The sequence below is a fragment of the Anomalospiza imberbis genome, chromosome 14, assembly GCF_031753505.1.
Source record: "Anomalospiza imberbis isolate Cuckoo-Finch-1a 21T00152 chromosome 14, ASM3175350v1, whole genome shotgun sequence".
Lineage (NCBI taxonomy): Eukaryota > Metazoa > Chordata > Aves > Passeriformes > Viduidae > Anomalospiza > Anomalospiza imberbis.
The window spans coordinates 9,800,719-9,814,567 of NC_089694.1; the positions used below are offsets into that span (position 1 = coordinate 9,800,719).

Here is a 13,849-nt window from a genome sequence, read left to right on the forward strand (position 1 = left end):
TGCTGGCTTGGTCTCTCCTGGGGCCTGGACTGTCCAGCACAGCCCCCACGGGCTCATGAGAGTGGAGGGGAAAACAAAGAAAAAAACCAAGCCAAAACAGTTCAAGGGGGGAGGGAAAAAACCACCCCAAAACAAACAACCCCCCCCCCCCCAACCAAAAAACTGAATGATCTCTGCTGGAATCCAGAGAAAAAGGTGGGGAAAGAAAAAAAGGAAGCTTCTTGCCTAAGCAAGCAAAACTAATCCAACAGCAGGAGCAACATAATTGTATCCCAGTCCATGGTGCATGGAGCACACCCTGTGAAGAGAGTTCCAACAGTGCCTTCACCTGGGGTTCCCAGGCTCCAGCCCAAACTTCTGATTCGTATTAAATCTACAGCAGCCATTTCTGGGCATAAAGCAGAGGATTAGGGAATAGAGTATCACCATAAGGTCACCCCAAGACAATGGGGCTGGTTGTAAATGGTTGTTAAATTCAGTTCTTGACAATTGAAATTGTTAATTGTTAGTGAATGAACATTTTTCTGGGAAACTTTGCTTCGTTGCAAATGGGCCTTGCTCATCCCTGTTCAGCAGTGGTATGATTAGAAGTGCTGCTGTGCTGTGTCGTATTGCAGTTGTACAGTCCTTTATAATCCAGAGCCCCAGCACCTCACAGATCAGGCTCCCTTGCTATCTGTGATGCAGACTCCCTCCATGGAAAGAACCCAGGGTCACAAGAACTTTGTGCTTTTCCTACAGAGCTGAACAAAGAAGAAATTATTTTTCCTGCAAAGCCCATGAAGCTGACCATGTTTACAAATTGAAATACTTTCATTTTTGTCCAAAATGGTCATTGTTCAATCTCTATAAAGGGTAGGAAATAATGAAATATTTTCCCAGATAAGTACAAAAAAAATCATATTTGTCTGCATTTTGATTTTTTTCTGATACAAGATGAGTTCCTCAGGACAGCAGAGTGGTTAATGTGTAAGAGCCTTCAGCTTAAGGGATATCAGCTTTAGTCCCATGAAGCAACAATATGTGCTCCTTATTTGTGTTGTCATATAATAAATCACAGACTTTATTACTCTGAAAGATTTTAACACTCTGTTAAGAAGCCACCATAATTCCTTACTGAAAACGACCACACAGAGATTTCAGAGTTGTGTACTGTAAAGGAATAAAACATCCAGATTTCTTTGAATCAGATCTGAATCAATTATGGATACCAGAGAAAAAAACCCCTTAACATTCTGACTTTAAGGCAGGCCTGGCATTTGTAATGTAGCTCCTCACAGAGCTCTCAAGGTGCTACTCAAGGCAGGAAAGGTATTTTACAGACAGGTAATGTAATCCCATGTTTATTTTTAAAGAATAAAAAGAGATTAGTAGATTGTTGCAACACAGGACAAAACATCACCAAAAATAAATGTGTTCAGGCCAGTTTAAGTGCTACAAAGTTGGTACAATTGATTGCTGCACTGATACTAGTATATATTATCTCGTTAATTCACTCCATCTGTTGCATCATGCACAATAATATCAGGAATGGTTGGAAGGCTTACCTCACATATACTTTGAAAGTTTGATTGTATTCATTACATACCAAATGTTAACAACCTTGTCTTTCTTAGTCTGTTCACAGTTTTCCAGAGGAGTTTATGCCATCTTTGGATTCTATGACCAGATGTCCATGAACACCCTGACGTCATTCTGTGGAGCCCTTCACACGTCCTTCATCACACCGAGCTTCCCAACAGATGCAGATGTGCAGTTCGTCATCCAGATGCGGCCAGCATTGAAAGGAGCCATCTTGAGTCTCTTGACCTACTACAAGTGGGAAAAGTTTGTGTACCTCTATGACACAGAACGGGGTAAGCACTGTCATTTTGACTGATTTTCTGTTTCATAGCTTGCTCTGACTACTACCAGCATCAGTATGTGCAGCCCAGGTTTTTTTAGGATGTAGGTAGAACTTTGTGATGGTCCTAGAAAACAAGTTTGTTCTGAAGGAGCTAAAATGAATGGATAAATGACAAGGAGGCATCTTCGTGTTACTGATAACTTTTAAGGAGATTGAGAATAGTGTTAGCAGAGTAAGTATTCAGCTGGCATGCCTGGTTTCCACCAAACTGCAGACTCCACACTGCTGGGGTGTTTGAGTCCTTGCAAAAGAAATAAGGTCAACACTATGAAAAAGGTTGATAAGCAGGACATTTCACTGCGCGTGCATTGCAAATCCCACACCACTTTATAAATGCACATTTCTCCTGACACTGGACAAAGGCAATCCATGCTAAGATACCCTCTGGAGATGTCTAAGCATTAATAATGGTCTAAGCATATATTGTAAGATCTCTGCTGGAATCTAAAGAAAAAGGTGGGGAGAGAAAAAGAAGCTTCTTGCCTAAGCAAGCAAATACTAATCCAGCAACAGGAACAATGTAACTCAACTGTGCTGGGCTGGAGAAAAGATGCTCTAGATAGCTCACATTCCAAATTGAGAGACAAATTGAGATACATGCCAAGAATGACCAGAGTTATGTTTATGTTTAACTAAGTGGAACCATATTAAAACCAGTGTGTTCACACTTAAGCCAATTGTTAACTACTAATAAGCAGAAAATGCAGCAAAAAACTGTCAAAGAAAATCTGAAAAATCTGTCAAAAAGAGATCTAGACATCACAAACCAATTTCTGTGAGGAATCTTTCAGCTGCCACCTGCTCTGAGTGTACTGAATTTGCTGAATTTCCTGTTACAGATTTCACCTGGGTAGCATTTTTTATATCAAATAGATGTGCCACTGCCCTTCTTACCAGCTTTGTGATTTTTGACTTCAAGAAATTTTTCAGATCAAAGGGATCTCAATAGAGACAATGAAGCTTAGATTCTGTTCCTGGTTCCCATGACAATATTTCCTTAGGCTACTGCGTATTGTTAAGGATCAAGTCTTCAGTTGGTTTGCTTTTCATGCTGAAGGATAGTAGCATCACCCAACTAAAACCTAAAAAACATGTATTGAAAAAAAATTAATTTTCAGTCTGATTTAGGTGAAAGCAAGCATTTCAAATTTTCTGAGTGATTTGGAGGTGTTAAATATTTCTAGCACTGAAAAACACTTGCTGTGAGTTTAAGTAGGAAAATATGGTGAAGTTAAGAAAGCCATTACTTCTGAAATCTTGTAAAAGTACTATCTATAGATTTGTTTTTCTGGCTTAGTCCACTTTTAAATGAAAGCTCCTGTGAATAAGCAGTTTGTCTGAGTAAGAAAGGCTTATTTGATGTAGCCAAATACAATGAACTTACAGTGTGTGATGAAGAAAAATGCCATTAGTTCCAGGGTGAAACTTACCATGATTAAGGCTACTAAAGTTTGCTTTGGAAAGAGTTGCACCAGTCATTCAAGAAATTTGGCACTTTAGACTGGAAAAATCATCCAAAACAATAAGAGTTTCACTAGAACTTGTCTAGATGGCATGACTGTCAGACTGAGATAATGGGAGTCAGGAGGAGGGAAAGCTTGCAACCTCAAACTTGCATTTATTTGCAGTTCTCAGTGTGTACAATCTTTAGATAGACACAGTCTGAGTTTATTATGATGGCTAATCCCTTTGGAACACTTTACTCAATCTTACAATGACTAACCAAAATCCTGTTGAGAACTTCCAGCATCTCACAATGGTGTTAGGCTGGCCCTGTGTTGTGTCAGCCATTCTGACTGTCTGAGTGACAAATCTGAGTGACATGACAGTGAAGGTCACTGTAGGATTATAAAATGTAGGACAGGGCAAGAAGATAAAGGACAGCCGTATCTTTAGCATGGAAGAAGCACCAGTACATATAGGTAGCTTGATGATGGGCTTTAAGTTGTTTGGTATAAACTTACATCTTATCTGTTCTTCCTAGTTGCTGCTGTTTGGTAACATACCTATTATTTGCTAAAATGGGAAAAAATTAACAGGTTATTAGCCTCACTTACTGCTGTTTTAGTTTACTTCATAGAAACTTGGTGGCCATCCTATCAAGAATTTTAATTCTTCTAGTATTATAATAAATTAGGAAGTTTACTATAGGAGAGGTACAGGGCAATTAGGTACTGAGAAATGGAGGTTAGATTCCTTTGAGGAGTGGTAATCATGTGTGACCTCAAACATTTGACAATTCCAGTAAGTTCACCAGTTTCTTGTGGTGGACCTTCAAATACCAAAAAATCCCCAAAAGTTTGGGCAGTAATAATGGGGAATGACTGCTTGTGTCAGGTCGTGAATAGACTGTACATGTTCTTTTGCTAAGAAATGCAAACACTAGAGCTGTCTCAACTTTTAATAATTCCTGTCGTAGATACTTAACTGCTTTGGGGCACAAACACTGCAGAGAGAATGTGTTGATCAGTTAATTGTCAATTCCTGAGATAAACTATAATTTAAATAGTGCATTTCTAGGAATATTATAAACTCACTGAGAACCTGAGAAATCACTAAATATTAAACTATTCTTTCTTATGTTCAGTATTATTTATGGACTGAATTGATGTTGTAAGTAGCTTTGCCATATTCTGCTGAAGTGAAACACCACCATGTATGAAACATTGCATATGCTGTTAATACCACAGCATATTACACATGCCATACAAAACTGAGTAAAGATTCTTGTGGTTTATTGAACTCTTTTGGTTTTAGTTTAGGAAAATGCAGCTTTGTAAAATTATTTTCTTTTTGTTCTTTGCCATCAAGTAGTGTAATTGTATGGTTTCCTCCTCAGTGACATTATGTACAATATTGTGGTGTTTGGCTCCTGCAATGAGGACCAAAGGTAAATCTCAAACAATATAATAAAATTAAGATGTGTAATCGCATAGGTGGTGAAGCTTTTAATCAGTTGAGTGTGTACATTGTATATACTTATATTCTTAAGTATAAAATAATATTTTCTGTTGCTATGAGATGGCTGCTGCAGATTGTGCTCTCAAATGTATATTTATGTGAAGGTGTAAAATTCAGTTTCTTAAAATCTGCTAAAGCACATAGGAAAAGAAAAGTTGAGATTCATGAATTTCACTAGCAAGAATTTTGTCTTATCATTATTAATTTCAGTTGATAAACTTATTTTTCTATGAAGAAACAGAAATTTAAGATAAATACCAAATCACATTTCTCCTCTAGTACCACGAAGGAAAAAAACTAAAACATGCTTTGCGGAGAGCAGTGGTGCCTTAGGAAATGGCTGCTAAGGGAAGAAAGGACATTAGGTGGTGTGTAGAAGAAATAATCATATGTTCACTTCATGCCACATGCTTTTAGTTCATGTGAAAGGGAAAGGCAGGGTTGATTTCTGTTTGTGTTAACTCACATCAGTAAGTTGACACTGTTGGTTGCTGTGATGTGTGCAAAATATCTGATTAATTGTATGGTGCTAACTGCCTCAGTGGTCTTCTCTGCAGTAGGACTAAGACTAATTATGTCAGGATGAGATGAGGTGAGGTTATGTACAGAAGGCTATTAAGAATTTAGGTAGCACTTTTCAGGAAAGTCACCTTTTGTATCTCATGCTGAGGATTATGTTTCATCAAAACCCTCAGGTTTACTTTCAGTCTTCAGCTCTGTCTATTCTCTTGCTTTACTTTAAATCAGCTGTTGTTCCACTGAATTCAGTGAACTGAAGTAACACAGGTGTGAATGTGTGCAGAGGTAAACTTTTGTGTTTCATAATCATATTGTCGTTGCTTGAAAGTATGAAATACTTATTAATTATAAAAATGGTACGGTGAACTGTAATACTGAAGCTTTTGTTTATTTAAATTTTCATAATATTAAGTAACACTTTGGTTTATTTTTGCCAGAGAAACACAGTTTTGTACAGATTGTTTGCTTTCCATCTGCCAATGTAACACGGACATTTTTTCCTAAGTTGTTTTGATTTATCATACCTACTGTGCACAAAGACACCTATTTCTGTCAGGTAGATCACTTAAAGTCACACCAAGTGATTTCTGTGATTTGCATCAAGTCTTCTTCAGGTCATAGGAGTCATTACAGGACAGGAAGGTAGCCAGTTGTGTTTGTGTAATGCCTTCCTACTCAATGGCAGCTCAGTCTGGACAGAGGTATAGAAACATCACAGGTTTTTTGTGGCATTGTAACCAAACCACTCACTAAATCTGAAGTACTTCTGTCATTTGGTTTTGATTTAGTCTATCAGTAGCTATCTAGCAGGACCTAAAGTCAAGGAAAAAAAAGCCTTAATAAATATGGTTATTGTTGGGTAATTTTTTTTTCATTGGCTAGCAGTGGCTAGATGAAAACTGAGGCAAGGAAGTGTTAATCTAATGCCCCAGGTTATTTGGCTAAGGAGAGTTGAAAATGTGTTCTTTAAAACCAATTACATCTTTAATCCTTACTGCTACCAAAAGACAAATGTTTGTCTTGAATGTAATGGATAGGTAAGGATACAGAAGGCCTCAAAATATAGCTTCAGAAAATTTGACCAGTCCTAATTCTTCTAAATATAAAACCTCCTGGTACTCTGCTGCATAAAGAAATGCCAGGTGAAAAGAGTGGGGAGGAAAAAAAAAAGCTACAACTGGAAGCTTTTCAGTGATCATGTGTAAGGCATCAAATTGCCTTAAAATGAGTTCAGTACAAGGCAATGAGGTCTGATTCCCTGCTTCTGCTGAAGACAAAGAACAACTCTGTTGAGTTCTGATTTTACAAAATGAGGTTAGTTATCTATCGCTATCAAAGGACAAGACACTTCTGAACTGCTCTCCCTGGAGAATGGGAGATTGGAGCTGATCAAAGAAGTGGTATGTAGAACCAGGCTCATTACAGCTTCCACAAAATAAAATGGATGGATTTTATTTTTGTCAATTAAGTAAGAGTTGCATTGAAAGTTACTCATATGTAGAATGTAACTCTTTTTTTCAAGACATGGGGTAGGATTAATTTTTATGGAATCTAAAAGAACTGTGCTTTAGTACTTGGTAGATTCCTAGGGATTTTAGAATTTTGGGTTCTGGTGGACCAACTTTCTCCTGAAAGCAGCAATGAAGAATGGAAAGTAAGAGCGTGACTGACTCCTGTTTATAAGCACCTTCCATCAGCAGAGAGGTGCAAAAGAGCTCTTCCTTTCACATAGCTTGTTTCTTAGACTCTGTATTGTCTTTCTGCATGTCAGGAAGTTTTATTTTATTCTAAAGATCATTCTTCAATGAAGGGGAAAATAAAAATAGTGGTAGTAGCTACACCAGCATTAGTAAACCCTGAATTCAGCACCTGCTGTTCAGTCAAATGTCAAAAGAATCGATAGCTGAGCTGTTCATTAACATGTTTATTCTCCAGAGCAGGAGAGTTATCCCACTAGCTGAAAAACTTCTCTGAATCCCTTACATAAAGAAAAAAAGGATTAACACCAGCTTACATTTTTCTCAGAATTAAACATGGGCTTGGTCCACTTGAAAATTATAATTCTTGTTTGCTAATATGTTTATATCTGCTTAATTCTTCTCAGTTGTGCCTGTGAGGTTGATGCATTGAGTTTTGCTTACACTTTCAAAAGTATGAAAGGTTCTAAAATTTTGACATTTTCTTCTGTAAATGGCAGTCTGTGGTGAAGAATAAAGCAACATACAAAGCTTGTTTGGGAGCCTATAAAATACCAAAAGTGACCACAAAAGGGAGGGTTACTACAAACTTTGATTCTTCTGAGTTTTTTGGCTCTTTGCAGGAGTGTTTTGGGCAGCAGTTCAGAATCATGGGATTGACATGGAGAGAGTATCAATTCCTGGCATTTAGGTAGCTATGTAGATAAGCTGTCTCATTCTCCTTTCCCACTTTATATAGTGTAGGGAGTCAAATCCTGGCAAGACCTCTCATGTCACAGGACCAGGTGTCACAGGCCTCTACATTTTAAGACTTATGTGCCCCAGTAACTGCCATGCAGAAATTTTCTTCTGGGTCAAAACCAACTTGCAGCATGGCCACAAATGTGGCATCTTTTGCATGGCTTTGCTTGACAGGATGTAGTGTAGTTTCAGGTTTTCATGCTCTGCTACAACAGAGAACACACACAGTGTAAAGATCCATATGATAGAATATCCATTATTTAGATTTAAGGAACAATCATACTCAATGTACTTACATGCAATAGGCAAATGATCTATTTCTTTCACTATCAGCCTTTTGGGCATGAGTGATTTTACCATCTTATAATACCTAGAATTTATATTTATATAGGGTTTAAAGTCATAGATATTGCTTAGAGATGTTTGTATAAAATATAAGTAATTTAACCTCACCAGGAGGCAAACCTTGACATACTTATTTAGGGCACATCGTTTCATTGCTTTCCACAGCGTAATGTATGAACCAATGCTCTATTCAGGAAACAAGCCAGGACCTTAATTGCAATATTTCAGGATTACTTTACTGTTTGATTTTACAGCCTAAATATGTTCAGGAATAATCTGAGTCGGAACAGTTAAATCTAGCTTTTGATGATCACTTTCCATTTATTTCTTCTGAAATCTCTGAAGTCTCATACCAGCTCCTTTTATCTTGGTCTCTGTGGTACACAGATACAGAAGAAAGCCCTTTCACTGATCCTTGCCCAAACAAACATTGAGACCCTGCGTGGGAGAATGGATGTTGGCCAGTTTTTAGGTGGACTGAGAGCCTTAAGCATTTTTCTCCTGATCTTCCCCATTAGCTGCTATTTGTTTAGCTTACCCCTGGTAATCACTTAAACCATTTTTCTAGCTTATGAACAAGAGAAATGGATCAACTTTGAAAGTCATCCAGCATGAGATGTATCATGCTGGCAAGATGCAGCTTAAGACCAACAGCACAGCATTCATGGGGGTATTCTGTATGGCAGCTTTGTGCCTCTTTACAACAGTGGTGTACACACAGTGGGCTCATTTTGGTGTTGAGATGCCCGGGCCCAATGCCTGAGCATCCCTTGAAGCTGTTGGAACACATGCTATTGTCAGCAATGTCTTCCAACAAGAGGAGTAACTGCACATGTACAATATATTTGTGTCTTGCTCCATGGAGCCTCGGACAATAAGGAAGTGTATCAGCCCATTCATAAAGAAAAGGGTATTATGGTATCCTCATATCCACATTCACACTGAGTGTGAATCCAGTTGTGTTTCAGAAAGTGTCAGGATCTGTCTTGACCTTATGTGAAATCAGGACATAAACCTGAGACAGAACTTTCTGGATATAGAGTAGGAATGGGCAGGTTCAGGATAAATGATGTCTGGAAGTCCAAACAGGATGTGTCCATCCTGTGGTCCTAATGAAAGCAACTAAAACCCTCAGGATCATGAGCTGAGGCCCTGAATATCTTGTATTTATTTATTGTATTTATAAACCGAGTTGGGTAAATGCATGCCTTTAAATATTTATCTTTTCTTAAACATGCATGTTTTATCAACTTTTGGTAGAGCCATAACATTTAGTTTTTGCATTGTGTGCACAAGTAATGTAAATGCAGATGCTTTTGTTCTCAGTTGATTTTATGTCTGCAACAACAGGGCTTAAATGGTCAGAATCTCACTTTTCCAGAGTTCCTGAAACAAAGCCAAAGTTTCAACAATTTCTAAGTGGGGAGGGAGGGGCTGAAAAGTTATATGAGAAGCATTGTTGGCCCTCTTACTTTGAGGAAAAGGCAAGGACTTGACACAAAGCCAAGCCTTAGAGGTGATGGACAGGCTTTGCTTGGAACCAGAGGAGACAAGGTGGAATATGTGGATCCTGGGAAGGAGATAGGACTTTTTAGACTAGAAAGGAAGTCTATAGAAAAGAAAACCTGTATGCAAAAAACTGAGGGTAAACTTTTATCAAACCTATTTATTTAGTCCATCTCACCCAACAGATCTAGGAGTATCTGAAAGTTACTTTACTTGAGTTCATTATTTTGCGTCTGTATATGCAGCATAGCTTTAAAAGGTAGAAGTCTTTGGTGTCTTTGGCATATGGATGCTCCAAGAAAGGCAGGCTGGCTTCACCTGGGAACTTGGGCTAATTCTGTTAATGGAAGTAAACTGTTGTTGACTCAAAATCTGCATAATGCAGCTGGTAATCTGTGGGACTGAAGAAAGCAGCACTATTTAATACAAAATCAAGATGAAGCAATTTTCAAGTATGTACCCAAAAGAGATGTGTAACATTGCATTAGTTTGTGAACTTGACTTTTTCAGTGGAGTAGCATGTTCTGGTTATCACAAGTTTTCCAAAGGTAGGGCATTTTGACACCTTGTTCCTTAGTGCATTCAAGATGGCAGTTATTTAGCATGTTAGTATTCTTACAAGTTTTCAAATGTCATCACCTTTCTCTGGATCTTGACTGTATGTTTGCTCTTCCTGTGCATCTTTCACCTAGAAATTGGTCTTTCTTAGCCTGAGTGACAACCGCTACTGGTGGCCTGTGGTATTTATGGAAGAAGGGCTGTTTCTTATTCACAAGGGAACAGGTTCCCAGCATACACTGGGAAAGACTACACCCCTCTTTGAGCTTGGTGTGGTGGTGACAAGATGGTTTTCAGCTCAGGAAAATGAAGCATTCACCGGGTGAAGAACTTCTGTGGAGTGAGCACAGGCTGTTGTAGCTTAATAGAATGACTGCAATAGTTGGAAGCAGTAAAAAACACCAAACGCAAATGAGATTTCTCCAGCACTTGAGAAATATATGAGTAAAATGGAGTATCTCAATGAGTTAGTAAATCAAAGCTGCCCCTTCCATTGAGTGGCCTCAGATGCTCCAAAACAACTTCTCAGATGAGCAATGATATGCATGTTCTTTTCTCACTACTAAAAGAGAGACTTCATAGGCAGTTTGAATTTCTTTAGATACAGAACTGTACCATGCTGGGTGAATGGTGTGTAAGAATTTAGCTTTGTTAAAGCCTTTGTGCTTTTGAAGTGGTTTTCATTTGATGGTCTCAAAGAGCAATGAAAGAATATTGTATGCAAGGGGTTCCAGTCCCATTTTTCAGATGGAAGATTTGATGTACTGATCAGCAAGTTAACAACCTGGTCTTCATCTGCTTACAAGTATGGAAATACCTTTGAGTTGAAAGCACTGTGAGCTTTGACTTAAGAGATGTGCAGAATGTCGTGCTGGAAGTCAGTGGCCATGGTCACTAATGACAAGCAGTTTTTCATGCTCCTGCACAAGAATTCCTTAAATTTTACCATGAATTTCCCTTTTCAACTAGAAAAATACTTGAGCCTTTGAAGAAGGTCATAATGGATTAGTTAGAAGCTTTGTATTTAAGGTAGTTATTTAAAGATGTTTGCCATGGAGTTTATATGAATGAATCCATTGTTTAAGTCTTCAGTACTTTCCTTCATCTATGACACTTGGCCATTTTAGATGTAGTTTCTTATTTCGGGCTTCAGAGAATTTACCAAACTAGTTTGACCACATAATTTTTTCTTTCCAGAAAATATTAGCTCTTTTAGTAAGCATAAAAATGACTAGAGTGCTTTGTAGAAGGAGAATAAATGTGAATGTATTTGTGACAAACCCACTCAGCTAGCAGGTGAAATGACCTCGTATTGTATTTGGGTTAAGGAGTTTTTAAAGGTTTTTTTCTCCTACAGAGATAGATTTTTCTCTGGTTTCTCTTGAGACATTTAATATCACACCTTTTTCTTTTTTTTTTTTTTAATTCCCCTTCTTGCAATTCAGAGTAGGACAGCACTGTGAGCCTGCATTTCAGAAGGTATATAAGATTTGGTAGTACAGTGGTATGAAAAATAGCTAAATAGCTCCATAAAGCGATTAAGTATTAATCTCTAAAGAAAAAAAGTTTAAACTTCCTGACATTAATTTTATATTCAGTAACAAGTAATTATTCATTTCTTCAACTCAAGATGCATAGCTTTTCCTGGCCACCTCTTTTGCTTTGATTCATGATGCATAGAATCATCAGGAGGGAAAGGTGACCTGAGGTTTTATTCCTCCTCAGCCTGAGCTCATCGTGTTCACAGGCTGTTGCTTTGCACTTATAAGTATTTCTGACTTACCTTGGTTGTCAGCAGCCCAAGGAAACAAATCAGCAGTCAATTTGCACAGCTTAGCAGCATTATTCAGGGTCCCTCTTCAGTTTGTTAAACTGAACAGAGTTGTCATCTTTTACAACAGCAAAGTATCCCCTTTAATGCTGAAGTATTTCTCCTTCAGTACTTGGGGCCAGGTTCCCCATGCACCACTCCATGATGCAGGTTAGCCCTGGAGTCTGGACTTGCACGTGGAGTACATCTGTGCTCCTTGCAGGTGGGTGGGATAGAGCCTGAGTAAGGTGCTTTTCCCAAGGTAGTAGCTTAGTGAGCAGTGTGGGCTGGTGGGACACACCTGAAGGTGAAGTATTTCCTAGGGCAGAGGTGGGCTGCTGGAACACAGCTTGGGTCTGTCCCGTGGCCCAGCACAATGCCTGGTGCTGGAGCTGTGAGTGCTTGGGAGGCTGTGAGCATCCCACAGCTGTGCTGGCATGTACCAGCAGCAGTCTGGAAAGGTTAGCACGTACAAGAAGTGGTGGGTAAGGTGTTGTTTGCTTAGGGGATGTTCTTGTCAATGCTGATAGTAATAATTACATGCAGTGAATTGTCAGGCCTGTGCACATATTAGGTGTAAAAAGACTACTCTTATTTGCATAAAGTGCTAATATCTTTATAACATTCCTTCTGTTGTTTATGGAGTTATGAGTTATTTCTCCATTCTATATTCATGCTCAGAAGAGCAGTAATTCATTTTTGGTGACTCACATTTTGATAATCTGCCCAACTGTACTTGAGAACGGGTTATAAAGGAGCAGGACCACTCTGCACAATGTATTGAGCCCTCCTGCCCAGGGCCCAATACACATCCAAATTGCTTTGTTCAGCTGTGGCATCTTTCAATCAGCACCTATGTGTTGTGAGCATTTAACTGGGGCTTCTTTCCCCTTTGCAAAGTAAAAGACACTTCTGGTTATTCTGTCTTAGCCTAATGAAAGGCTATTCAGTGAAAAGCCCTTTTGCTCCTTTCCTGTTCTTGTGGCATGGCGTACAAAGCAGTCTAAACACAGTGGCTCTGAGATGTTCTTAAGCTGTCTAGCTCTCATAGTCATAGTTAAGAGGACTTTTCCAGAGAAGAAAATGCATTACAATGGTCATTAAATATTTTCTGAGGGTATCTTAGAATATTTTAGATACTCTGAAGTCATTAAATAAATATGGCAAATAATGCAGATGTCTTCAGGTGTCTTTTTTAGCAAAGAGTGTTTCATGCTGGCCACTCTGAGGACATAATACTGTAATTTTTGTAGCTATATATGGCTTTGTAAATTCATACTATGATCCCCTTGGTGATGTAAAAATAATGATGTAGTCTCAGAATTAACATGGAAAAGTAATTGTTAAAACTCTTGGGTGCCTTCAGTTGGAGTGGAGTATTTAATACAGAAGTATGTGAGGTTCTAATGGATGGATGCATCAAATAAACTAAAATGTTGGATGGAGGTGTGATATAAACAGTATCTTTCCTCTGTTGAATGTAATTTTCAGTTACATTATGTCCTGCTGAGCCACCTAAAATATTTCAGAGTCCATAATTGTCACTCATTTTTACAAAATGTGCCAGAGTCATATACTACATTGACCTCAGTCTATGTGCATTAATTCATTAAAAATTTAATTTGATGTGTTTAAGTCAGAACTGTAGTATGAAATCCTTTCAGTGCAATTTATTTATTTTGCCAGCATTATAAATACATAACAATATTGTAGAGTGGATTCAGTCCCAATCTGCCGCTATGACTGAAGATACTGTGTGTTTCTAGATCAAAGAGTGCTATTTGCTGCAATCTTAGTTCTTACTGG

General features: G+C 38.3%; 1 protein-coding gene across 7 annotated transcripts in view; it reads left to right on the forward strand.

Annotated features, from left to right (window-relative positions):
- The window catches only part of GRIA3 (glutamate ionotropic receptor AMPA type subunit 3), a 147,774-nt gene that overhangs the window by 34,441 nt on the left and 99,484 nt on the right, over positions 1 to 13,849 (forward strand). For 6 of the 7 annotated variants that reach the window (XR_011004104.1, XM_068204843.1, XM_068204846.1 and 3 more), the window contains one exon: positions 1,617 to 1,856. Coding sequence is in view for 5 of the 7 variants with exons in the window: in XM_068204843.1 (XP_068060944.1) it covers positions 1,617 to 1,856 (240 nt within the window). In the remaining 2 variants the exon portion in view is untranslated. Of the gene's footprint in view, positions 1 to 1,616; positions 1,857 to 3,724; positions 3,819 to 13,849 lie in introns of those variants that run through there. The other variant, XM_068204845.1, reaches the window with a different exon arrangement.